This window comes from Mirounga angustirostris, unplaced genomic scaffold (assembly GCF_029215605.1).
Source record: "Mirounga angustirostris isolate CCGP_5_RB_7025 unplaced genomic scaffold, mMirAng1.0.hap1 SCAF_1, whole genome shotgun sequence".
NCBI lineage: Eukaryota > Metazoa > Chordata > Mammalia > Carnivora > Phocidae > Mirounga > Mirounga angustirostris.
Genome location: NW_026991709.1, coordinates 4,443,249 through 4,468,784, shown reverse-complemented (window position 1 = coordinate 4,468,784; position 25,536 = coordinate 4,443,249). Strand labels below are relative to the sequence as shown.

The 25,536-nt window shown below is 59.0% G+C and overlaps 1 protein-coding gene across 1 annotated transcript in view; it reads right to left on the bottom strand.

Moving 5' to 3' along the window:
• Positions 1-2,292: 2,292 nt before the first annotated feature.
• The window catches only part of PRDM15 (PR/SET domain 15), a 68,220-nt gene continuing 44,976 nt past the window's right edge, over positions 2,293-25,536 (bottom strand). The window contains 13 exon segments of the mRNA XM_064578617.1: positions 2,293-5,299; positions 5,301-5,726; positions 6,702-6,911; positions 8,165-8,245; positions 10,489-10,664; positions 11,072-11,155; positions 12,523-12,654; positions 19,106-19,225; positions 19,539-19,618; positions 20,490-20,653; positions 21,154-21,288; positions 22,826-22,957; positions 24,269-24,363. Coding sequence (XP_064434687.1) covers positions 5,243-5,299; positions 5,301-5,726; positions 6,702-6,911; positions 8,165-8,245; positions 10,489-10,664; positions 11,072-11,155; positions 12,523-12,654; positions 19,106-19,225; positions 19,539-19,618; positions 20,490-20,653; positions 21,154-21,288; positions 22,826-22,957; positions 24,269-24,363 — 1,892 coding nt within the window. The 3' untranslated portion in view covers positions 2,293-5,242.

The following is a 25,536-nucleotide window of genomic DNA, read 5'->3' as shown; positions in this document are numbered from 1 at the left end:
TTTTTTTTCCCTTTGGCAGGACAACCAGCGGCACATGGGCCGGGGTGGTGGGGGGCTGTTCGCTGAGTGACTGAAGAAGTCACTCAGGAGTCCGATAGCTTTAGCAATAAGGTTATTTGTTGTTCCAAGCTGCTAAGATTTTAGGCTTGTTTGTTACTGCATCATGAAATAGCCCATTCTGACCAAACAGGGTTTTCTGAGTACTACACGAGACAGAATATATGAAGAGAACATCGTATGTGACGGATACAGAGCGTAGGAAGAATGAGGCACAGGGCTCAGTCCACAGTAAGTCCTACGAAACCACACAAACCGAATGTGAGACTTGACCGGCAAGGGACGGCCCTTCACTCCAAGCGTTCGTAACCTTGGCTTGCATCTGGCTTCACTGCGCTGGGTGGACCCGGGAAAACGACAACATGATGAAGAAAACAGCACAGTCCCTTCCTTCTGGAGCTGATTGAATAGCAGGGAAGCGAGGATTGGGACAAATAACGCTCCTTGGTGAGCACTCAGTCATCCCCAACTGGTGAGTGCTGTGCTGAAAACATACAGCTTGCTCACAGAGTGGGAAATGCTAGCTTCTGGAGGATGCAGGAAGGCTTCTCTGAGGAAGGGACATTTGAGCCGGGATCTGAAGGACAAGCAGGCATTAACCAGGTGCAGGGACCCCAGGAGGGGCGCGGCTGGAGGGAGCCTCAAGCCACAGAAAGGACCTGCTTGTGTCCAGAGGGCACTCAGAACCCACCGGAGGACACTGGACTTGGTGCATGGATGACACAGTAGAAGGGCACCCTTAGAGGGCCGTCGAGGTGGCGTGGAGAACAGACTCCTGGGGACGGGAGTGGGGTGGAGGGGCTGTTGGGGGCAAGTTGGGGAGGGGAACAGTCAAGGACAGGTCCCTAACAGACAGGTCCCTAAGCACTCAGACGTAAATGTGGGACACAGGGACACGTCCAGGTTGGCTCTGGGTGAGGAGATGGATGACGGGGCTGTTGGCTTACATGGGCGCAGCGGGAGAGGGCCAGCTTTGGGGTCATAAATCCCACAGGTTAGACGCGCCGAGCTTGGTGCTGAGACGTCCCGATTCGTGGAGAGGAGCTGGTGCACTTTGCTTCAGCGAAGGAAGCAGCCAGCGTCGCCCCTCTGCACCCCCCACAGCACAGGCGGGATAAGCTCCTAGTGTGGCCCTGCTGATCTAGAGACAGGAAGTGTGCGGGGCTGGGCTCTCTGTGAGGACACGGGGTGGGTCTACGTCCCACCGAAGGGGATCCATCTGTATGGAGCGGATGTGGGCAGGCAAACTTGTCGGTGGGGAAAGAGGAGGCTGCTCAGCTCAAAGAAGCAGGACGTGCAGCGCCAGGCTTGCGGGTGTGGTCTGCGCCCAGGGACCACGGTGCTGGCTCTTTGTCCGGGCCACCTAGGGCCACTGCTGGATTATTCTACCTGCTGCACCTGCTGCACCACCACGCAAGCTCGTTCCCCCACCGTCGTTCCAGAACCAGGGCCCCTGAATGTCGGTGCGCTCAGGTCCCCCCATCGTACGGGAGTTGGTTTCCCGTGTGCGTGGAAAGACTATTCACAGATTGCTGTTGCTAGTTTCGGTCCCACCACGCGGCGGTTAGTGGAGCAAATTGCTTCTCAGTATCCGTACTTCACAGAGAAGTCCCATGTGTCTGAGCAGCAGTCCCCCTTCTTCCTTTGAAGTGTTCTGAAAGGCTGCACAGACAGCTACAGGGTCTGGCACACACAGCAAGGGGCTCCTCCTGGGCCGGAGGGCAGATGAGAGCTGCCCCCCGAAGCTCCCGAAAATACGATTAACGGATCTAAGACAGGCTCTCATCGCTCAACTCCCCAAACAGCAGATGGCACCTCGGGCGTTTCATAACTTTACAATGACCGCTCCTAACAAATCGGAACATATAATTAAATGTTTGTCCGATAACGTAAGGGATCGTTCCAGGGCCCCTGGCCAAAGAAATGCCCTGCTTTTCGGTTCTCCCCTCTCTGGCTGTCCAACTTTCCCTGTCCATTCTCCCCTGATCTAAGCTTTGCAAAAAATGCCCACATGCACCTTCTTCATTGCCTTTTTTTAACCCCCTGTGAAAGCTTCTGACAGCTCAGTATGTCCGGGAACATTTCAAATGCCCCGAAGACTGTATGGGTTCCGGGCTGGGCAGGAAACACGACACAATGGGCAGGGGGAGCCACAACCGTCCTCAAATGACGCCCAGTGTGTGACGACACGGGACGGGCAGTTTGGGCAGAGGGCCAGCAAGTGAAAAACACAGGTCACTGCACCTTTTATTTGTCATTATACAAACTGATGGGACACAAAACACACTCAACTTCTCAAAACAGTCTCAATGCCTTTCAAAATCCCACGGGACGTCACCGACGATGCCGTCTTGGGCTGAGAAGCCACGAGCTCTACGCCTTCGGACGCCGTGGCCGGAAAGAACGCGTAAGGTCCGTGACTCTGCCCCCCACACCCGGATTCTCCAAGGTAGGCTCCCGTTGGGCACAGTGAGGTGGCGCCCGACACAGGCCATGCGTCCCCCGCGAGCGCCGCTCCAGAGACCCAGTCCCCTCCTCGCCACCGTGGCCTTGGATCCAGCTCCGCGAGATTCACACCGTGAAAGTGACACGGAACTACACAGCTTTACAAATCCACAGGTCACGAGTAAGTTCCCAAGATTTCTTAGAATAACCAACACGGACTCACAGAGCTTGGTGGCCACTCCTATGCACATAGCTGTCCACCTGGGATCGGTCGAAAATTTAAACACTTCCCATCAGTAAACAGGGATGTATGTGCAGAACAATCTACAGTCGGGGACTCTCTTGGCTGAGTGGCACTTTTTTTTTTTTTTTTTTTGCTCCCCAGTCCCTTGTATGCAAATTCATAGCAATGGTTTTAAAGACGACAGGGACCTATTTTGCCTCCCACAGTGACCCTATTAAGACCAAGTGTGTCTACAGAAAACTCAGGAGCGAATCCGATTTTTATTCAGAGTTCTAACTGGTGGTTACGCGAAGGATCGTTCCACTGGTGTGTGTGAAGGAACAGTGGGAGGACACCAGGGCCACACAGCCTACACGAGGTGCTTTAAAAACATTTGATGCATCCTTACTCCAGGCACGAAAACAATGTCTTTAAAAAAATAAAATTGTGATTTAAAAGGCCTTTATTACACCGGGACGAGGAGTAAGAGGTAAAGGCTAACAGAGGGTTAACTGTGTTTGTATTTTTAGTTGGTCATTCACCCTTTCTATGCTGCAAGAGCAAAAAAAAAAAAAAAAAAAAAAAAAAACTGTCAGTGATTTTTTTAAAAAAATACATTAGGAACCTTGGTGCTCTTGATGATCCCGTGGGTACCCAGACCATTTATATTTGGAGAATGAAGACAATATTTTAGAAAATATATCACTCCTAGCCCAAGTTCATTTGATGAAACTATTGTGTATAAAGCAGTTAATTATATACATAAATAACATAAAAATAATTATCATAAATTAAAAAGTCAAATAATCTCCCACTATGAATTCGACCGCCAGGTAGGAGACAGAAGTGTGACTGAGCTGTGTCTGGAGGCCCTCTTACGTACTGCGTGTGTGAGCATCTCCGCAGTTCTGAAGGCATGCATTGCACGAAACAAATTCTAGCCCTAGCCTCAGAATCTTGCTAATCGGAATAAAGTGAAGTGCTAGGAAACTTGCATTTTGCAGAACGAATCATCCTTAGCCTCACCGGAAACACAAGATTCCTCCGGCCTATGTATCCACTTCTTGACTCCTTGTCGTTCTTTCCTCCACGTGGATCTCCCAAGGAATATAGGATGCACGATAAAGAGTGAGGAGGCCAGAATAAGGCAAATGTTATGATGTCATTGTGGACAGCGTTACAAGGTATCAGGAGGGTAAACACTGAGCCCCTGTGTCCCTGGCTGAGCAGCAGGAGAGCGTGAGCCTGGCCCAGCACCTCTGACAGGTGCTCACGTGCGTGAAAGCGCATGTCCCAGGGACGGAGACGTGGCTGTTACTCGGCACGTTCGTCCACGAAGGCTGTTCACGCTTCTCCACGTGAACTAAACTTTTCTGCTTTCATTGCTGCCTGGCAGGAAATGGCAGTACCTCTGTACTTCAGAAAAACCTCTATTTTCCTGCTGTGAAGAGCCAAGCTCGTTCAACATTTTTCTAGAACACTGGTCTTAAAACACGTCAACCTTTGGAATTCAGTTGAGACAGAAAGAAAACATGAATTTCTTCCCTGTTCTTCGGTGGGTTTGGCTGAGTCTCAGCCGTAATAAATATATTTGGCTGGCAGAGGATCCCCAGGCAGCTCTGCAGGAGCCGCCAGAAGGGACTTGTCACACATGGTGCTGTGTCCCTTGCGCTCAAGAAGCCATGCAGAGCTGCACGCGGACCAACATTCCTACAGTGCAAACGACTTCAGCATGTTAAAAATCAAAAACAACGTGGCCACGACAGTCTTGAATACATAACATAGGCTTGAAATAAAGTAAAAAACAAAACAAAACAAAACAAAAAACATCGATCCACGTTATGTTACAAAGACGCCTCTGAGGCCCGAGTCAGCGACCCCAGAGACCCCTCGCCCGGACCGACTGCGCCCAGAGGGTCGTCCGCAGCCACAGGGTGCCTTCTCACACATCTTCGGCCCAAAGTTGTATAACAAATTTGACTCAACTCAAATTTCAAAGAAAATAAACGTCACTTTAACGTCTAACTGCTCATTCGCCAAAAACACCCAGAAGCGAGAAATCGGGAGTTTCCTCGCGGTGCGCTGCCCTGTGGGGATCCTCACTGCGTCCCCCGCTGCGGCAACTACGCCCTGAAGGAGGCAGGCGAGCCACTGTGTTCCTCCTGACATATCGCTCGCCTCTCTGTTCCCGCTTGCCCCACTTTCCCAGAGCCCGTGTCCCCCAGACTGAGTTCTGCTGGGGGCGGCCGCCGCGAGCAGGGCCGGGCCAGTGACGTGCCACCTTGCTGGGCACGGGCCGTGCGGCTGGCACGGGCGGCCACCTGCCGGGGGTCACTCGAGGTGCGCCGACAGACTGTGATGCCAGGCGGGGGATCTGGAGAGAGTTCTGCAAAGCTAAGTCAACCTCACATTGCCATGAGGTTTTTTTTCCCTCGGTTTGGTACCCAGCGAACGAATCTCAAAAATAAAAAAGAACACCCGTGTGTCGGTCTCTGTCTGAGTCCCGGGTCGCGCGACTCAGTAGCTGTACATCTGCTGCTGGGGCTCGGCCGGCGCCTGTGGCGGGGGGGGGCGCCTGCGGCGGGGGGGGCGCCTGCGGTGGGGGGGGCGGCAGGACGTCCGTCTGCGGCACCGCACGCCACGTGAGCGGGTGCTGGTCGCCGAGCTGGTTCCCCAGGGGTGTGATGGAGTTGACCAGCGTGGTCAGATTGATGAAGTGGGCCACGGACTGCGGGTTCGAGGCTTCGGGCTGGGGGTGGATCTGGATGTCGTTCTGGCGGTTGTGCAACATGGAGCCACTGACGGTGTCAAAGGTCACGGTCAGGATGGAGTTGTCCAGCTGCAGCTGGCGCTCTGGGGTGGTTAGGTGCCCAACGGCCACGGGCTGGAGACTGGTAAACTGAGTCCCAGCGGCGGTGGTGATAGGGGTCACGGTGATGTTGGTCAGGCCCACTGAGCTCGACGGAGTGGTCACATTTGGGTCACCCAGGGTCACTACCACCTGCAAGGGTCACACACAATGCAGGACCATTAACAGTCTGCAGAACGGCCAACGGCAGAGCCTTCCGCTGCAGGAACCCCATGCCTGGCCCCCCGCCTGGCCCGAAGGAAGAGAGGAAACGTCTTTTGGTGAAGGATTAAACCAAGTTAGTTTTGTCCCAGAAAAATGATTCTAGTGAAGCAGAGCAGTAAGATACAGACGGGACCATGGAGCCACTCACTGAAGCGAAAAACAAAAGATCTCACGGGCCAGGACAAAAACAGAGGAAAGTAACGACGAGAAAGGCAGAAGAAGGCGCGCTCTGCGTTTTCCGGTCGCTCCTCTCCCGCACCTTGTCGCTGGCGAACGAAAACCCCAGCGATCAAGCTACAAAGAGCAACCCCCACATCTGCGGCACCAGGACTGAGAAAATCCAGGAGAAGCAGCATCTTCTCCACGGAGAGGAACGAACGGCCAAATAAGTGCAAGAATGTCTGCGTTACGATTAGCGCCCAAAACCAAGTACGAGACACACGTCGGTGAGAGAATCGCGAGCCTCAAAACCAAAGAGAGCGAATCGGAGGCTTCCATTAAAAGCAGCAGACGGGCTGGCCACGTGCATCTCTGCTTCCGCCGACCCTCCAGGGACCTCGGGTGTGACCTCACCAGGGGCAGATGCAGCGGGCCCCACTCCCACGCTAAGGGGACACACGTGGGCCTCTTATAACCCCAGAAACCACCCGGTTCCCACGCGGGCGGGGGCGGCTGTCCCGCCCAGGCGCCACGGTCAAGCCGCGATTCACAGTGACAAGTGTGACCTCTAGATCTGAGCTGGGAAGTATGTCGCTGACGCTGGCTTATGGGAGAAGTGCCCCATGGAGCGCCCGCCACCGCGGGGCCCCGGCCAGCATCAGCGTATCCGCAGGGGTACGGGTGAGGTCCCCGCGCCCCCCAGCTGCTCCCCCCAATGTCCCGCCCCCGCAGGAAGGGGACCACCTGCTGGATGCTCTGCACCGCAGAGTCGGTTTCGTCCCCCACACCCGACAGCACGGGCTCCTTCTCCGAGTACTCGCTGAAGGCGGCCTCCTCCGGCCCCGGGGCTCCCGCCGCCTCCACCTCCGGCTTCTGCTTCCTCTTGTGGGCCCTCCTGGCGGCTTTCACGTGCTTCCCCTCGGCCAGATCTTCCTGCTTCAGACTCAGTTCAGGCTGCAGGAACACAAGTTTTGGCAACGTCCGGGTCACTGGGCTGTGTCCCCAGGGTGGCCACAGAGGTCCCAGCACGGTCCCCGGACACGGCCCTAGGAATCGGAGTGACCACAGCAAGTCTGCTCACATGTGCTTCCAGAGATGGGGCATGTTCCTGTTGGATTCACTTTCTTGAAAAAGTGAAGGAAATTACATATAAGTCATATTTTTAAAAGCCACATTTGTGCTGGAATGTGAACATCTCTAAAGACACAGTTTTGACGCCCATTTCAGCTCTCGTGAGCTCAGCCTGAGGCTGAAAATCCATTCATGCCTGTGCTCTTGTCCCCAGGCTGAAGCAAATTCATGAGAGAAAACGGCCTTGGATCAGAACGGGTGTGACTACAAGAACATTACATCATCTCCTTTGGGGACGACTACCGTGCCCAGCAACCCCAGCAACCCCAGACAGGTGCCCTGCACACTCCTCTGCCTGTCCAGGGCACACTGCTGCAGCGTGACCAAGTTTCCAGAACCAGGCCGATGCCACGCCTGGGCTGGGTGTCAGAGGCCATCCTGGTCACCAAGCACGCCTCTGGGCCGCTCGTGCCATCCCACACGGTGAGACCCCACCCAGCAGCAGACAGACCCAGAGGAAGCCTGCCAGGGCGAGGCCATCATGGGATTGCCCTCGTGGGGGCAGGACGTGAGCCGTGGGCGTCTGGGGCACTACAGAGAGGAGGGGAACAGGCCTTCTCGCGCTCACTCACTACAACCCAGCACCTGAGCACTATGCTCAAAGCACTGTTTCAAATACAGAGGTGTGACCGTGATTTTACAGTAATCGAGAGCATGGCATAGTCCCTTTACAATAAAACACCATTTTTACGAAGGCATTGGCTTAAAAGTTCTTTAAAAACTAAGTTCATCTAATAGTTATTTTAGTTACAACAATCTAGTTATGCTGGCCTTTTATGGAAATCACCTGTGATAGTTAATTTTACGTGTTAACATGGCTGGGCTCGGGTGCCCACGTGTTTGGCTGTCCAGCAAAGATGCTGTGAGGGTATTTTTTTACATGAGATTAACATTGTATCAGTGGATTCTAAGCAAAGCAGATCACCCTCCGTATTGTGGGTGGGCCTCATCCAATCAGTTGAAAGCCTTAATAAGCAAGCCTGAGGTCCCTGAAGAAGAGGGAATTCTGCTTCCAGCTCCGCACAACACGTGTCCAAGCCTCCCTGCCCCAGGCCATGGGCCTGCTCGGTGCGTACCTGGACGATGCCAATGGAGGAGGCATCGATGGTGGTGGTCTCTGGGAGGTGGTCCAGGTCATCAATCCGCACGGCCAGGACCTATGGGTGAGCACAGGTGATGAGCCCAGGATGCTGCGCCGGCAACTGACTCTTGTTATCTCTTACGGGCACCCCTGGGTTCCCAACCCAGCTCAGCTCAGGACCTGCGCTGCGATGCTCGCAAAGGACGCGGAGTGAAAGTGGCCAGGTGCCACTGATGTGATCTCACCCACTGTCGCCAGCACCTCACTTCCACCTGCATCGTCACCATGACAACCATAACCACCAGCACCACCTGCATCGTCACCATGACAACCATCAGCAACCCTACCAGCACAACCAGGATCATCAATGCCACCATAAACACAAGCAGCACCACCACCTCTATCCCTGCCCCCTCCCTGCCACACGCACACTCACAGCGCCAGGCCTCGTGAGCAACCGCGGCAGAGCCCGCCCAGGTATCCCTCCCCGCCCCCCACCGCCACCTTCTCAGCTGCCCGGGGTCACCTCTGTGACATGTGATGTGTTCCTTGTAACTACTCTCAGCTCTCATCTACCTCCTATTCTCCCCCGTCTCCCACCCCCGACTGTCAGGTCCGGGAGGGTGAGACGCGTCCTGTATGGCTGGCTCCCCAGGGCTCACCACCAGCGGCGGCTTCGTACGTGTGTGTCTGAACAACACAGAATGAAAGGAGGGTGAAAGGATCCAAAGGAACGGCCCCAGGAGAAGAGGCCGGAGCCTGGAGAAACAAGGGCGGAGAAGAGCCACGGCCGCGTATCCTCTGCCCTTCGTCTGCGAGCCCTCCCCTGCCAGCACGCCTGTTCTGCCCACTGCGGGCATGCTCAGGGGGGGCTCGTGGCGAACGCCGCCCCCACTTGAGCAGCAGGCACAGGAAGCTAACCTTGCAGAGTGATCAACCCGTTAGGGAGTGCTCTCCGACCCTGCTGACAGGACTCGCTGGACGGACGCGCTCGCTGAGCACCTCTGTGCTGGCCGAGGCCCCTCTCTGCACCCAGCCACGCGTATCACGCGTCCGGGCTGCAGGGACTGGCTTACACGCTCCTTGTGAATACCGGTAACTACCGAAACTCAAACAGCGACAGAGAACTCGCACAAACTGCAGACTCAGCACATGGGGGCCTGCAGCGCCTGCCCTGGGCCCTGAGCCCCGGTGTCGCGGCCGGCCGACAGAGTGGGAGGCCTGGCGGGCGGCTCGGCATGGGTAATTTCAACACCGGCCGCCACACGACGCCGTCTTCTGTTCCCTGCGCGACCACTTACTCCATAGCGGGGAGCGTCGCATATGCACGTACAACGTGCAGGACACGCTACCACGGCCACTCGCACGTGTGTCTCAAACCCCGAGCCCACTGCTCCTGCTGCAGGGAGGGGCCCAACACGGCCGTGCTGCCCCCAGGAGGACGTCAGTGACCAGCGCGCCGCCCCCAGCCAGCCAGCACCGTCAGTCTGATCCACCAGACGACAGATGGCATCCTCGGTTGGCACTCGCGTTTCCTGGCCTCGGCGAGGTTGAAGGCTTTTTTTGGGTTTTAACCTTGTATGTTTCCTCTGCACGTGTGTGCACGCTCGGTTCCTCGAGTCTCCTCCTCGAACGGCTGTCACCCTTCCTCCCAGCAGCTTAGATCGGCTGCCGACAGGAAGGCCAACACCTGCGTCCGGGCTTCCTCTGCTCACCCGCCGGGCCTACAGCGTCCTGAGTGGGGTACTTTCTGCCAGGCAGACTGAGGGATGCTTTTGTCCGTGACTTCTGCCCCCAAAGCGATCGGATAGCTACGGACCCGCGTGTTTTTCTACTTGTGTTTTTCACTTTGCCTCTCTTTAAAGTACGTGAATTATTTAGTGCCCCGGACCTTCCTCTGGAACACACGCCCAGGCGGGCAGGGTCAGCCTGCCTCTGGGCAACTGCTCCCCCCGGGGCTCAGACCAGCCTCGGCCCCCACGGCGCTGGGAGGCCCCCGTTCTGCGCCCCGGGTCAGCCACCCCAATGGGAAGGACGGAGGGAGGGGACCAGGATTGTGCTTCTGTCTTGCTGTAATTCCAGCGAGAACAACCTGTAACTTCAGCAAAAAATATGTTTGAAGCTCTTCATTCATTCATTCATTCATTCACTCACTCATTCATTTGCTCGGCGCCTCCCAGGGGCAGGGGGAATGTACGGCCCGGGCCCCACTTCTAGGAAGCCTGGGTCTGCAGAGGGGGGTCCACGAGCCAGTGCGTCGGGTCTCCGAGCGGCGGGGCAGGGGGCAGGGAGAGGCCGCGCGTGCCGCCCCAGGCTCACCTCCGGGTGCTTGCGTCGGATATGTCTGCTCATGGAGGCCCTGGTGGACACCTTGGTCCCGCACAGCTGACAGCTCTGCGCCTCCACCTTGTCGTGGGTGAGCTGCACGTGCTTCTGCAGCATGTACTCGGTGACGTACTTCTTGTCGCACACGGAGCACGTCCACTGCTTGCCCACTTCCCGCACGCATGGGGAGGAAGACACAAGCAGAGGTCACGGGCGGGGCCATCCCGCGGCCCACAGGACAGGCGAGCGGGAGCTTCGCCCTCGGGCCGCGCTGCGAGGGTCGTCTGCCCAGTCAGGCGGGGTGGAGACGAGCGGGCGAGATGAGCAGGACGGCGCCTCTCCCTCACAGAGGGTGACGCTGCTCCAGCATTTGAAAATTCGGGAGTGGACATTTGAAAGTCCTGGTGGGCTGATTTTTAAGGGGCACAGGGGCCACCCGTGGAGGCAGGGCAGACCAAATGCCCTGAAGAAGCCCGCACTGCGGAGCAGATGGACAGCTGTCCCACTCCTGCAAACGCGGGGCGCCGCGCCAGGGACTGCGGAGGGGGCCGAGCGCCTGGCCTGCCGCCCCGCTTACCTGTGTGGATGAGCTTGTGGGTCTCCATCGTGTTCCTCTCGCTGAAGGTCTTCCCGCACAGCTCACACATGAAATCTTTAATCCCTGCAGGAGAGGGTGCGCTAACCTCAGGGGCTCCCTCGGCCGAGGGTCTCCGTGTGTGCAGAAGCCACAGGGAAGGGAATGGCCAGGGGACCCCAGAGAGCAAGCGCTGGCTCCCACACTCAACCGGAGCATCGGGCGGCTTGGCGAGCGCCTCCCGCGGTGGGACTGGCGAGGCCACGGGCCCCGGGCCCTCTGTCCACTCCGCATGGGCAGAACCAATGTGGTCAGCCTTGCTCGGCACCTGCATTTCTGCAGCTGCCCAGAGCTCATCCGTCTCTCAGTCGGGGCGGGGGGGGGGGGGTCATCCCAGTCGCCCGTGGCCTGGCAAGCACGCATGGAGCACCCCTCTGTACAGACAAAAAGAGGACCCTCAGCATGCCTCATAAACAAGGGTTTCCCCAGAAATGGAAACGAGGAGTGACTTCAGAGGCCCACGGCGCTCGGTCCTGGGAGCGTGTGTGAAGCCCCATGTGCACGGGGCCCTGGGCTCACCGTGGCTCGTGGAGGGACAGGCAGGGACAGAGGTGACCACACCCCAGCAGCCTGTGTGGCTGTGGAGTGCGGAGTGGGACGGGAGGTGGCTCAGGACCCAGTCGTGGGAGTGAGGACGCTTCCCAGAAAAGGCGGCGTGAGTCTTGGAAGAGCTTCCCCAGGAAGACACCCGTGGTCAACCAGTGATGGGGTGCCGGCACGCGGAGGGGACGGGGGGGGCAGTGAGGGAGGTGGGCACGCAGGGAAGCTGGACCAGGTGGTGCAGCTCTCAAAACCCAGTTATGGGGGGGTGGGGACACAGGGAACCACAGGGAAGAAGTTTCACACGGACACAGCTGGTCAGCAGGGGTAACCTTCCCTCAGTTCCCGTGTCCCCTGGTTCTCACTCTCACACGCGTTTGTCCACACACGTGTCTTTTATGAGAAAAGAGCTCATAGTTGTTGCTAGAGGCTGTTTTTTCCCTGCTGCATCACAAACTTCTATGTAAGTTAACACACATCATCACTTTTAGCGGGTGCGCTGTTGTTTTCCGCGGACACACAGACACGTAAGACGTTCCAGCGTCTCCTGCCCCAGACAAAGCCGCGACGGACAGCCGGCCCTCGGGTGATCGGTTCGTGGGCACACACTCGGGCACGCGGCTGGGTGCAAGGCACAGACCCTGCAGACCTGGGGGAGCTCAGCAGATGCCTCGGCGGTGAGCCGAGCGGGGACCTGGGCTCCTGTGTGCGTGGGCGGCGGCGCGGGGACGGGTCTCGCAGGGAGGGGACCGTCTCTGACAGAGGCGGCTCCCGAGAGCCAAGCGACAGGAAGCGGGAAGCCACAGGCAGCTCTGTCCCCGCCCGTCTCCCGGCTTCCCGTGCCGCCGGCTCACCCGTGTGCCGCTTGAAGTGCTTGAGCATGTTGACCTTCTGCGCGAACTTGCGGTGGCACTCCTTGCACTCGTACTCCTTGATGCCCTTGTGTAGCTTCATGTGGTGACGCAGCGCGTGCTTGGTCTTCATGCCTGCCGACAATGCACGTGAGCCAGCCCGCCCGCCGCCCCGTGCCCCCGCCCCGCACAACCCCCCCGGTGCCCCGCCCCGCACACCCCCCCGGTGCCCCCGCCCCGCACAACCCCCCGGTGCCCCGCCCCGCACACCCCTCCGGTGCCCACGCCCCGCACACCTCCACTGTGCCCCCGCCCCGCACAACCCCCCGGTGCCCCCGCCCCGCAAACCCCCACGGTGCCCGCGTCCCAATACCCCCACGGTGCCCGCGCCCCAATATCCCCACGGTGCCCATGTGCCCCGCACACCCCCCCGGTGCCCGCGCCCCGCACAACCCCCCGGTGCCCCCGCCCCGCACACCCCCACGGTGCCCGCGCCCCGCACACCCCACGGTGCCTGTGCCCCGCACACCCCCCCGGTGCCCCGCCCCGCACACCCCCACGGTGCCTGCGCCCCGCACACCCCCCCGTGCCCACGCCCCGCACAACCCCCCGGTGCCCCTGCCCCGCACACCCCCACGGTGCCTGTGCCCTGCACACCCCCATGGTGCCCACAACCCAATACCCCACGGTGCCAGCACCCCACACAACTCCATGGTGTCTGCACCCCAATACTCCATCATACCCCTACCCCAATACGTCCTGCATCCAGGACCCTCCGATGTTCCTGCACCCCAATACCCCAATGGCGCCTGCACCCAGGACAGTCCACAGTGCTTGCACCCCAATACACCCACAATACCTGCATCCAGGAGCCCCCATGGTGCCTGGACCCAAGGACACCCACCGCAGTGCCTGCACCCTAACACCCCCGAAGTGCCCACGACCCAGACCTGCAACAGTGCCTGATCCCCTACCCTGGGCCAGGACACCCCCCCACAGTACCCACAGTGCCCCCATACCTAGATCACCCCCCCACAGTACCCACAGCCCCCCCACCCGGTGCCTCAACCCCCCACAGGGGCCGTGACCTGGACGCTCGGGCAGGGACAGGCCTTGGTGGGTGCAGAACAAGAGAACTGGGGGAGGTCAGGGCGTGGGGGTGAATCTCCTAGAGGGCCCCCTCCACCAGTGGCAAGATGGGCACTTATGCCCTCAGAGGACCTTAGGGGTTTACTGTCCATGTCTAGACAGCTCACCTTGTCAGGGGCCTGCCCAGACCTGAGGGTCAGTGCTTGGAACGACAGGGGCGGATGTGACCATTGTGACACACAGCCGAGTCATCTGCTGAGAGGGGGCCGCCTGCCTGAGCTGCTGGGGCTCCAGACGGCGGGCACACTGAGATGAGGAGTAAGTCCTCCGGATGCTGGGTGCTGCGTGGCGCAGGTGTGGACCTCCAATCTGCCTTTAAGGAAATGTACCTTTGCTAAAGGACGTGAAATAAACTACAACCTCACAAACTTGGGCCAGTGGAGAAGGGACGACCCTGGTATGGGGCGGGGGTCAGCGACAGGGGTCCCGGTATGGGATGGGGGTCAGCAGTGGCGGGGGGTCCCTGTACAGAGTGTGAGTCAGCGGCGGGGGTCCCGGTACAGGATGGGGGTCAGCGGAGCGGGAGGGGGGTCCCTGTACAGAGTGTGAGTCAGCGGCAGGGGTCCCGATACGGGCCGGGGGTCAGCGGCAGGGGGGGTCCCAGTACAGGATGCCCACTAGGTGGGCAGTGCTGCGTGGGAAGGGCTAACGGGGTTGCGGGGTGGGCAAGGGGCACTGCAGAGCAGGTGGGTGGTGGCTCACACACACAAAGCAGAATGGGTCCCATCCTGCAGGCCACAAACTGAACCAGCCAAGAGACAGTGGACGGCTAACTCAGAACCACACAGAAAGTGACCTCCTGCAGGGGCTCCGGAGCAGGGCAGACACAGACCACGGCTAGTACTGCCCTCGGTAACAGCAGCCAAAGAACTGTAGTGCTGAACAGAGTCCCCACCAGGTTACCTGGAAAACTCCCCATCCTGGTGAATGTGGAGGAGGGTCTCAGCCAGCTCTGGCCCCTACTAAACCCAGGCCTGGCCGAACTCAGGCCTGCAGGAACCCTGAGCCTGCATGAACCCCAGGGCTGCATGAACCCCAGACCCGGCTGAACCTGGCCTGCAGGAACCCTGGGCCTGGTTGAAACAGGCCTACTTGATCCCCAGGCCTGCATGAACCTGGGCCTGGCTCAACCCCAAGCACGCAAGAACCCAGACCTGGCTGAACTAAGCTTGCATGAAGCCCCAGGCCTGGCTGAACTAGGCCTGCATGAACCCCAGGGCTGCATGAAGCCCAGGCCTGGCTGAACTGGGCCTGCATGAACCCCAGGGCTGCATGAAGCCCAGGCCTGGCTGAACTGGGCCTGCATGAACCCTAGGCCTGCATAAACCCCAGGCCTGGCTGAACTAGGCCTGCATGAACCCCAGGGCTGCATGAACCCCAGGCCTGGCTGAACTAGGCCTGCATGAACCCCATGGCTGCATGAAATCCTGGGCCTGGCTATGCTGTGAGAAGCCATGAGAACAGCCCTGCCTGAGCCAGCAGAAGGAGCAGAAGTCTCTGAAGTGACTGGCCACCAGAAAAGGCTTCCAAGGCTACAGGATGGGAAGACACGGGTGGGCCCAGTGCTGACTTCAGAAGAGTGTTTTCCCCTTAAAAAATTATTTTTAACTTTTTGATCAAAAAAATCCCACACACTCAGTGAAAAAGCTACCGGTGATCAGAGGTCAGCCCTGAGGATGGCGCTCAGCAGCCCTGCCAGGTCACACGGGCACCCGGGGACACTGCTGAGCGCGTTCAGTCACGCAGAATGGCCCCTCCCCAGTGCAGTCCCCCCTGTCTGTGCTGCCATTTGATACTCGCCTCAACATCTGGCCCGGCTGGTACAAACCTACCACCAGGCTGCTCTCAGCACGAAGTACCACTCCTAGCTGGTATCTGTCCATTAACAGACACACCCCGCGCCAGTGCCTGCCATGGGACCAGTCTGCTCCAGGTGCCAGAGGCTGGGCTGTGCGCCAAGCTACACAGGGAGGGGGCCAAACAAAGGGCAAGCGCCACGTGGGAAGGGATGAAGAGAAGCAGGATAAAGCAGGGACAGGAATGGAAGGAATGGAAGTGGCCCAGAAGCTGGCTCATCCTGTGGGATGGAAGGGGGTCCCCTCAGAGGATGCATCTAAACAGTGATCCGGAAGGAGTGTGGGAGGGTCTGAGAGCTACTTGGGAAAACGGCATTCCTGGTGAAGGGAAGAGCCAGTGCAAGGGCCCTGAGGCCAACAGAAGGAGTCGCTCAGGGTTTCACGCTGTTCTCTGTCACAAACCGGGCTACATTATGTTTAAGCTGCAAATAGATCTTTGTACCAAAAATAAGCCACATTTCTAACTGCAGCTAACAGCGCCCAACAGCCCATCCCAACTGTACCAATGTACACTCTCACCCCAAGTCCACGAGTCTGCCTGCCTCCTTCCCTTCACCAGCACCGGCTGTCCCCAGGCTGAGCCGGACACAGTGGCATCTTGGCTCTGGCCCTGTTGGGACCATGGCAGAGGAGATGCGTGGAAGAGAACCAGTCCCTGTTGTCTTGTCCCACACCTGCACCCCTCTCCCACATGCATCTAAAATAAACGGATTCTATGTCACAAAATGACACATGGTCATAAAAAGAAAATGCACAGAAGGAAAGGCACAACAAAGTTCACCTCCCCATTCTGACCCCCCCATCGCAGCCCGTGTTGGTGACAAACCATGCTTCTCTTTCCATTTTAAAGAAAGATCTGAGAACAGCTTTAAAATACACAGGACTGCCACACAGTGGAAATTTTAAGCCTCTCTCTGCTGGGACTTGGATTCACTCTGCATCACATTTGCAATTTACTCTGGGCCAGCAACTGTTTTTAACGAGTAGAATTCCCAAGCCTGGACCGGGGCTGGCCCTCTTTATATCTTTAAATGCACGGTGGCTTTCCTCATGCAGTCCACACTGCCTCCCCAGGGCCTGTCCCAGGCACTTCACAGCGCGCCGAGTGATTCTGAACAAGGTATTTTCCTGGGTATCCTGCCCCATCCTGCTCCTCACCGAAACTGCTGCTGGGGCCGGGACTCACGTCACTCCGAACAGTTTCGCCCCTGAGTAAATCCCAGTCAGGCCTAGGATGTCTAGGAAAAAATGTGAAGTAACAGTACGCGAGGGTGTTTCCTGCAACACTGCTTGTAATGAAAAGACCACACACGAAAAAGCCCTCGATACAGAAGTAAAAGGGTCTGGTTACAGGACTCTGCAGGATAGAACCCTATCACGGTTTTGAGAGCTAAATTAAGGCAATTCTACCTATTCTGACATGAAAACTCTCTAAGATGAATTTCCAAGTACATAAAAAGCAAAATACGGGAAAATAAAAAACCCAGATAAACACAAGCATTTGCTTGTACGTGGTAATGACTGTAATCTGAAAGCAAAATGACCACACCAATAATTTAGTGTGTGTGAAATAACGTGTTAGCCCAAGTACTAACACGAGCATTTATGAGACAATTCAGAATTCATGGAAAAAATCACGAAGCTAAATATTAAACATACTTCTAATATGACCAGCTACATAACGTTGTAAGACGTGGTTCTGACATCAGTGTCCTCCCTGGGCAGCTGCCCCTGCCCTGCCAGGGAACCCAGGTATGGCTTCTGTCTGACCCCCCGGGGCGGGGGGGGGTACATCCCTACCAGGTCTACCTCTGACCCTGCCCATCTCTGTGCTGCTCAACACCATCCCCTCCCGCAAGTGGGGAAGGGGCTGGGAGAGCCAGGACATCACTAAGACAAGCACAGAAACCTCTAGAATGTTCCTACAGAATGGTGAGAGTGGTTCTTTTGAAGAGTGTAACAGGTCTGAGGCGGAAGCGACAACTTTACCTTGTGTGCCACCTTGCGTTACCATGAGAAAAAAAGATTTGTTTTTGGTTAGGCGCCTGCATTACTTTTCCAGTGAAGGAGTCCGCACGCTGTCTTTGCACAAAGAGACTTGGGGGACGGACAAGAAACCGTCACCTCTGGGGAGACAGATGGGGGTCGAGGGCGGGGGAGGGGAAAGGGTCACGTTTTGCTTTCCCTGTGGGTCACTCTTCCAGGCTTTTACATGTCATCTTATTTTACGCGTGCTAACGGGCTATCCAATGAGTGGCACGATGAGACACTGGTGTTCTCTTCACTTTGTGTTTAATTTAAAAAACCAAGTAAAGGAAAAAGAAAGACTTCATAAAAATATACAGTTTTAAAAAAGATCTAATGGCAAAGCCGACAGCCCTGATGTGCCCCGTGTCCGCACGGGGACGGTCCTGCTGCCCTGGTGACAGCCCGAGAAGCTCCGGGCTCCCCCTCTTCTACACAGTTTCGTTTTAACAGAAATGGGTTAAAAATTTACCACTGAGATGACTTTTTTTTTCCTCCTCATTTTACTTACGGGTGTGCGATATTTTAAGAGGTTTATTATTATTCAACTAATCTCACCTGCCTACCATGAAGGCCATGGTCATCACTGGTTACAATAAACCACCGTTTAACGCGTACCTGGTTCCAGTCCGCAGGCGGTAAGAGCCAGGCATTCTGCATATGTGTGCAGAACACACAGAGGTTCTTAGAATTACCTGGTGTTGCAGATAACCCTTGGCTGGGCTGCCTCCCCACTTTAAAAACGATTTATTTGTGCCTTGAACTCATCACGTCCTCTGCCTTGCGGACCACCCTATTTTCCCCCTAACCTCTCATTTAAACACTTGCCCTTGCATCTTGTTTCTCTGTGACACAAGTGAGTCAAGTCTGGGCTTCCCCCCCAGCGGCCTGGCAGGCGCTCCCCGGCTCCCATGTGTCCGCTGCGCCCGCAGGTGACAGCCCGTGCCCGTCTGGCCCTGTGCCCCTGCACCTTTCCCGCATCCGCACGGCCCCACGCCTGCCCAGCCCCGTGCCCACGTGCCCCCGTACCTTTCCCGCGCCCGCCCCATGCCCACCCAGCCCTGTGCCCCCATGCCTTTCCTGTGCCCACCCAGCCCTGTGCCCCCATGCCTTTCCCGTGCCCGTCCCGTGCCCGCCCCACGCCCACCCAGCCCTGTGCCCCCATACCTTTCCTGCGCCCACCCAGCCCTGTGCCCCCATGCCTTTCCCGTGCCCGTCCCGTGCCCGCCCCATGCCTACCCAGCCCTGTGCCCCCATGACTTTCCTGAGCCCACCCAGCCCTGTGCCCATCCAGCTTTGTGCCTGCAGGTGATAGCCCGTGCCCACCCAGCCCTGTGCCCAATGGGCCGCGCACGCCCATACCTTTCCCGCGCCCGCTCCACACCCACGCAGCCCCGTGCCCGCATACCTTTCCTGCGCCCGCCCCGCCCCGTGCCCACCTGGCCCTGTGCCCCTGCACCTTTCCCGTGCCTGCCTGGCCCCATGCCCGCCGGGCCGCACACCCCCATACCTTTCCTGCGTCCGCCGCACGCCCACCCAGCCCCGCGCCCCCGCACCTTTCCCGCACTCGGCACACAGGTACTCCCGGATGTTGTCGTGCACGCGCATGTGCTCCTTCAGCATATCCTTCCGGGCGAAGGACTTCCCACACTGCTCGCAGGCGTGGCTCTTCACACCTAAACAAGCACGTCAGAATGTCAGCCCGCAGGTCCACGTCCGCGGTCCCAGCACAAGAGCAGTGACGGAGAAGCGTGGCGGCAGGTACATGGCGCGCCCCCGGCCTCCACGGGAGCTTACCGCCGGCTCCTCGGCAGTGGGAAGGTCCCCAGGACCCGGGGCCACGGGGCAGGGGGCCGTGCTGGGGACGGACGCGGAGGCAAGGGCCCGAGGACGGGAGACGCCAGAGAAAGGCATGGAGGAGCGAGGGACTGCCGGAGCAGGGACACGGGGACACCCGGTCCCGTCCCGGTCCCCGAGGCGGGGCGCTACCTGTGTGGATGAGTTTGTGTCGCTCCAAGTTCCCGATGCTGTTGAAGATGCGGCCGCAGATCTCGCACGGGTGGATGTACCTGTGAGCGGACGGGAGCCTCAGGCGGGCCTGGCCACAACAGGGTACGCGCACCCCGAGCCTCTCCTCCTTAACGTGGAGGCAAGGGAGCGGCTAGGTGGACGCACGGGGGTTTTAACTTCCGATAGGGCTGAACCGTGCCCCTCAAAGTCCACAGGCCGCCGTCCTGACGCTCTGAGCGCATGTGCAAACAGGGTCTTTACAGAGGTCGTTAGGAGAGACACAAGGTCATCGGGTGGGTAGGGTAGTATGACGGGTGTCCTTGGGAGGAGGAGAAATTAGGACACGGACGTGCACAGATGGAAGACCATGTGAGGACACGGGGAAGGCAGCGTCTACCCGCCAAGGAGGGAGGCCCAGAACAGCTGCTCCCTCCGGAAGGAACCAGCCCCGCCAACCCCTCGACCTAGGGGCCCCGGCCTCCGGAACTGAGACAGTACACTTCATCGTCGGGGCTGCCCAGTGGCCCTGTGTCAGGCAGCCCGAGCCGCTACTCCAGCCTCTACTGGGGACGGCCCCCTCGCCGCTCTTGAACCCAGCACCGACTGCGGGCTACAGCAGACGCGGGGCTGGCATCCCTGGAGCCTAACTACGGCGGGAAAAGGGGCTTCTGGTGGTTTTGCGGCCAGACCGAGAATCACACTGCTCTTCTGTGATGCGGCCGACTTGTGCTGTGAGGCCAGGAGGGTGAGGGAGACAGGACCGACGACGGACAGGATGAACGAGGGGAGCATGCTTCCCTCTAGACCCGGCCGCGGGGCTCCCCGAGGAGACGGACTCACCCGTCAGAGCACCTGCCTCCCCACAGGGAACGCGCCCCCCGTGGCATCAGGCCCGACCCCGCAGCCCCCAGCCCCGGGAGGCCTCCTCACTTCTGCACGTTGGGGTCCGGCAGGTTCTCGCGGTGGATGACCATGTGCGCGTGGTAGGTGGCCTTCAGGGCGAAGCGCCGGTTGCAGATGCTACAGCCGTAGCCCTTCTCCTTGTGCACCTCCATGATGTGCTTCAGGTACTCCTTCCCCCGGCCGAAGGTGAGCTGCCAACGGGCACAGCGTTCACGCCCGGCACCCGGCCTCCCGTCGTCCAGCAGCACGGCCCCGCCGCGCACGGAGGCGCCCCGGCCCGACAGAAAGGGACGCCTCAAAAGCGCAGAGCGGGGGGTGCAGAGGCGGACGCCTGCGCCCTGCCCTCCAGACCAGCCCGCACCTGGGCCCCTCCCGCTCCCCACCCACCTGACCTCCGCCCTCTCACCCCCGCCCACCGGCCCTGATGGGCGCGCAGCTGCCAACACCCAAGCACAACACGAACCGCCCGGAGCGAGCTCCCTCGTCCCGAGCACTGAAGCCTCACGCGGGGACCAGCGCTCACCCGGCCGGCACGGCTCCCCCGGCCGGGTCGGGCCGAGGGGCCGCGTGCAGGCCAGCCCCCAGTCTGAGCCTGCGGTCGGGCGGAGAACCAGCCCCACCACCCCGCGGAGCCGCCCCAGGCCCGTCTGCGGGACGACAGCGGGGCGCGGGCGCGGGCGCGGGCGCGTACCTGGCACCGTTTGCAGCTGTACTTGTGAGGCTCCGAGTCGGCACTCGTGTCTGAGTGGTCGTCGTTCTCTTCCGAGGAGATGCCGATCTTGCCGATAAACTCCTCCCTCTGGTGGTCGTCCATCAGCGCGATGTCCTGCGGCACAGGGTGGCCGCGGCGTTGACGGCTTAGTCGCACCCCAGCAGCGACCACCCCACGCGGAGAAGGCAGACCGCATGCAAGTCCCACCCGGGTCCTGCTTGCTGCCTCCCCTGGGGATCCCCGGGCCCCTGCGTGCACCCACATCCCGGCGGGAAGCCCGCCAGGCTCCTGCCTGCATTCACACAGTTCTGCCCGGCCCGGGGCAGCCAAGCCGAGCAAGCCTCTGCCCTGCATCCCTGGGGTGCAGCCTGGCCTGGGGCTGCCTGGACTTGGGAACACTAGTGTCCCCGACCGTGATGGTGGCGTCTGCCCCCTGGGATGGGATTGGTCATCTCTAAGGCCTCTTTCCTTGTAGCCTGGCAAGGATCGCCCTAAAGTTCCGCTTACTTCTCTGAAAAAGACCACGAGAAACACTTCACTAGTCACGTCACGGGCTGGAGAAGCCCCAGGTGAGCCGCTGAGAGGGGGCCCTGCAGTGGGTCCGTGGCCAGGTGCGGAGCGGAGGAGGCCTTGCCTGTGGGGGACTTGGCTCCCCATCCTAGCTGCTCCCCCCGACAGCCGCAGCGGACCCGTGGCCCGCCGTCCTTGCCGCGGGCCACTTCCCAGCGGAGGCCGCCAGGATGGCGCACCACAGCTGGCCAAGCTTCCTTCTTAAACAAAACCTAGGACTCTGAGGAGGGTGGACAGGTGTCCTCTGGAAAGGTCACTATCCTGTCTCTCCCCTATCCCTCCTGGAGCAGAGGGGACGTTTTCACGAGGGCCTACTGTTCCGTTCCTTACTCAAAAAGGGCCAGCTACCCGAGGACCAGCACCTGACGGGCACCATGCCACCGCGGCGCTCTCAGCGGCCAGGCCCTTTGCCTCTGCTGAGTCTAATTTAATCCTCAGGAAACCGTCCTTCCATGGCAGGTCTCCGGGCCCCCATTTCCGTCGCTCCAGCAGCAGCGGGCTGAGGCCTAAGTCCCTCCAACCCCGGCTGAGGCTCCCGGCCGGATGCTCTTGGGCCCTTCTTCCCCCACCCCAGCTTTGTCCATGTGGCTCAGCCCCTGCACTGGGGGGCCTCCCACACTCCTGCCTCACCCCCCTGCCTTTGATTCCCACCTGCCCAGCGAAACTCCAACCCGCACCCGGGGCCGGAACTACTAGGGACAGACATTGTGCCGCGGGTGGGTGGACGGGCATCTCCAGGGCGCGTGCTCACCATCTTCATCTGGCCTTGGCATCACCTAGGATTTCCTCCTTTGCTCCCTGGATCGGCCCTTCTGCCCTTCTGCCCTTAACAATGACCCCGAATCCTCGCTGCCCACCCACCCCGCTCCCACCTCCTCACTATCCTCACCAGGAAGCACCCGGAATGGAAGAACTGTCATGTGAGCCCTGCAGCTGGGGCCTGAGATGCGGCAGAGGGTCACAAGAGCCCATCGGAAGAGGCGCAATGTGGCCAAGCGGACAAGTGTTTTAGGGTGCTGAGCGCGAGGGCCTGCCACGCCTCCACGTGAGCTCCCTGGGCAAGGGCGGCGCTGGGTGGCACCTTGAAGTGGACGTGGATGTGATCCCTGAGCACGTCCACACGGAAGAACTTGCGGCCGCAGATCTCGCAGGTGTACTTCTTGTCGCCATGGGTCAGGAGGTGCTTGTTCATGTTGCTTCTGCAGGAGAACACCTACGGGCAGAGGGGGGGGACCTGACAAACCGTAACCAGGCAGAGAAACACTGGATGCCTGCCTGGTGCCCACCTCGGGGCCAGAGTCACGAGCGAAATGTGAGCCAGCGATCATCTAAATATGAGCCTACGTTATCCCAGAGAAGCAGCTGTCCTCTCGTGTCCACTACCAGTGAGATCCGGCTCCATTTTATTTGCTCACTTAAATATTTCACTAGGACGGGGCGTTTCAAGAAGCCAGTATATCACAGAAATGGCTGCAATCTTCTGAGAGTCGGTACCAAAGGAGAGTGCCACCCTTGGTCTGGGCGCCGGGTTTCAGGCACAATTCACACCAACTCCCCCGTCTCCTGTTGCTGGTCTAGTGCGACGGGCGTGGAGGCTCATGTGTGGCCCCATACTTGTCTGCTGGAGCCGGGCTGGGATGCTGGGGCCCTGTGCCCTCTGGCATGGAGCTCTGGGGACGAGGCAGCAACAGAGACCACCTGCAGGGCCCCACTGATCTGACAGCGTCCGTCTGGATGGCCAGTCCCGAGGCCACATAACCCAGAGAGCAGGTCTCCTCCAGCCTGCCTGACCCCACGTGCTCCACGAGGAGAACACAAGAGATGAATGAAGGGAAAGGACTCACGAGGAATGGGAGGCTGGTGTTTTTATGGGACATCTCTCTTCCAGATTTTCAGGGGACTTGGGGCCAACCACCCTGTGACCACGGCTCTGGGGTGCTGGGTGGGAGGACGACTGGCCAGGTAGGGGAGGCAGGCCTCCCGGGGAGGGGCGGGGGCAGCAGGTTTCAGCCAACACCCCTCTTCTCAAGGCAGATCGGGTTAAAGACAAGAAGTCACCGGAAGCAGCCAAGAGCCCCAGAGCGCCCGTGGCCAGGGGCGGGTCAGCGCTGTCCCTCACCAAAGTGCAGGGGCCGGCTCTGATGGGACAAGGTGAAGGCCCGGGACTCCCCACCTCCTGGGCACACTGCACGCTGGTCCTCCACCACAAGGACACGTGTCAGGGACGCTATGGAGGAGACGGCGAGCACCGGGAGGGGCTCGGGGGGAAATCGCGGCAAAGGGAAAACCAGCAGTGGAGGAGAAAGCACTTCTCAGCTCGTTCACGGGAGACGCGTCTCAACAGCGCCGGAGGACAATGACAGGGGCGTGACACGAGTGGACACTGGCGCTCCCGATGACCCGAGCATCTGTTCGCTCCCTAAAAGACCCCTCCCTTGACGCTCCGTGGGGAGAGCTCTGAGCGTTACTGCAGGGCAGGGTGGGGCTCCCAGGTCGGATTCCAGAAAGGAGCGCGGCGCCTTACCTTGCCACACACGGGGCATCCTGAGGGCTCCTTCTTATAGCGGACCAGGTTCTCGCCGCCGGTGTCCAGGTCTTCTCTCTTGACCCGCCGCACTCCTGGAATGGGCGCCCCCCAAGCGAGAGAGTGAGTGCACCGGGGCAGGCGTGCGCCGGGCACCCGCCGCTCAGCCAGTCTGGCTGCCTGGGCGGCACCATGCGTGCGTGAGCAGCGCCCCCAGCACGGGACGCAGCTGCACGCGCCTCTGCTCCTACGGGCTCCAGGGAAAGAGCGGCCGTGCGTGCCCACGGGAACAGGACACAGTCCGTGCCTCTGAAGCCTGGAAAATACATGGGCAGCGGGGCTTGGGGGTTTTACGGCGTCGGAGAGCTGCACTGAGCTAACGCTGAAGAAGGGAGTTTCATTCAATCCACGGGCTCAAGGCAAAGGTAGGATTCTTGGGGATGACATTTTTTGTTAAAAAAGATACCAATACTCGTCCTTGTAAATTAAATCGGTCAATCAGGATCAGGGAGAAAAATCAAGTGACAATGAACTCCTTCCGGTTTTAAAACCTAACTGTTCATAACCGGAATCAAGTCGGATTTTTAGAAGTTTGCAGGAGACAGGGAATCTCTTTCAATAAAAGATAAATTCACTCTCAGTCCCTTTCCACACAGCTGACCTGTTCTGGAACATTCCCGCATCTCAGAGTGGATGCAGAGCCGGACTTAAGAACGCCCAGCCAACGGGACATGAAAATACATCCTTCTCCAAAGGCTCGCAGTGGCACAAGGCACACCAGAGCTGAAGCGGTCATGGAGACTGTGTGCCAACGTAAAGGGGAAAACCATGAGACACATCCGTTCGTTCCTGCAGAAAACGATCTGACTCGTGTGTCGGCTGTAAAACGTGGTGAAATCAAGTTGTCAAACGCAGCCCAGGTGCCTGCCTGTCAGGAGATACTGATTCTGGCAGGACCGTCGGCAGCTGGTACATGGGGCTTGGGGCTCTACCAGCAGGGGATGGCTCGGCCATCCACCAGCCTGGGGGGAGACTGAGGCACAGTGGCTTGCCCAGGGCCATCCGGGCACCAGGTGTAGCTGGAGAGGCCCGAGTGCACCACCCGGTGGGTCACAGAGAAAAAAAGTGGTGGATTTTCTGAAGCCACATGAACAGCAGCTGGGCAGAGAAGTGGGGTGCAAAACTCATACAGGATAGGACTCGTCTTATTTGGAAAAGGCTGATGATGTGTGTACACGCACATGTGGGTGCCTCAGTTACACTTCACA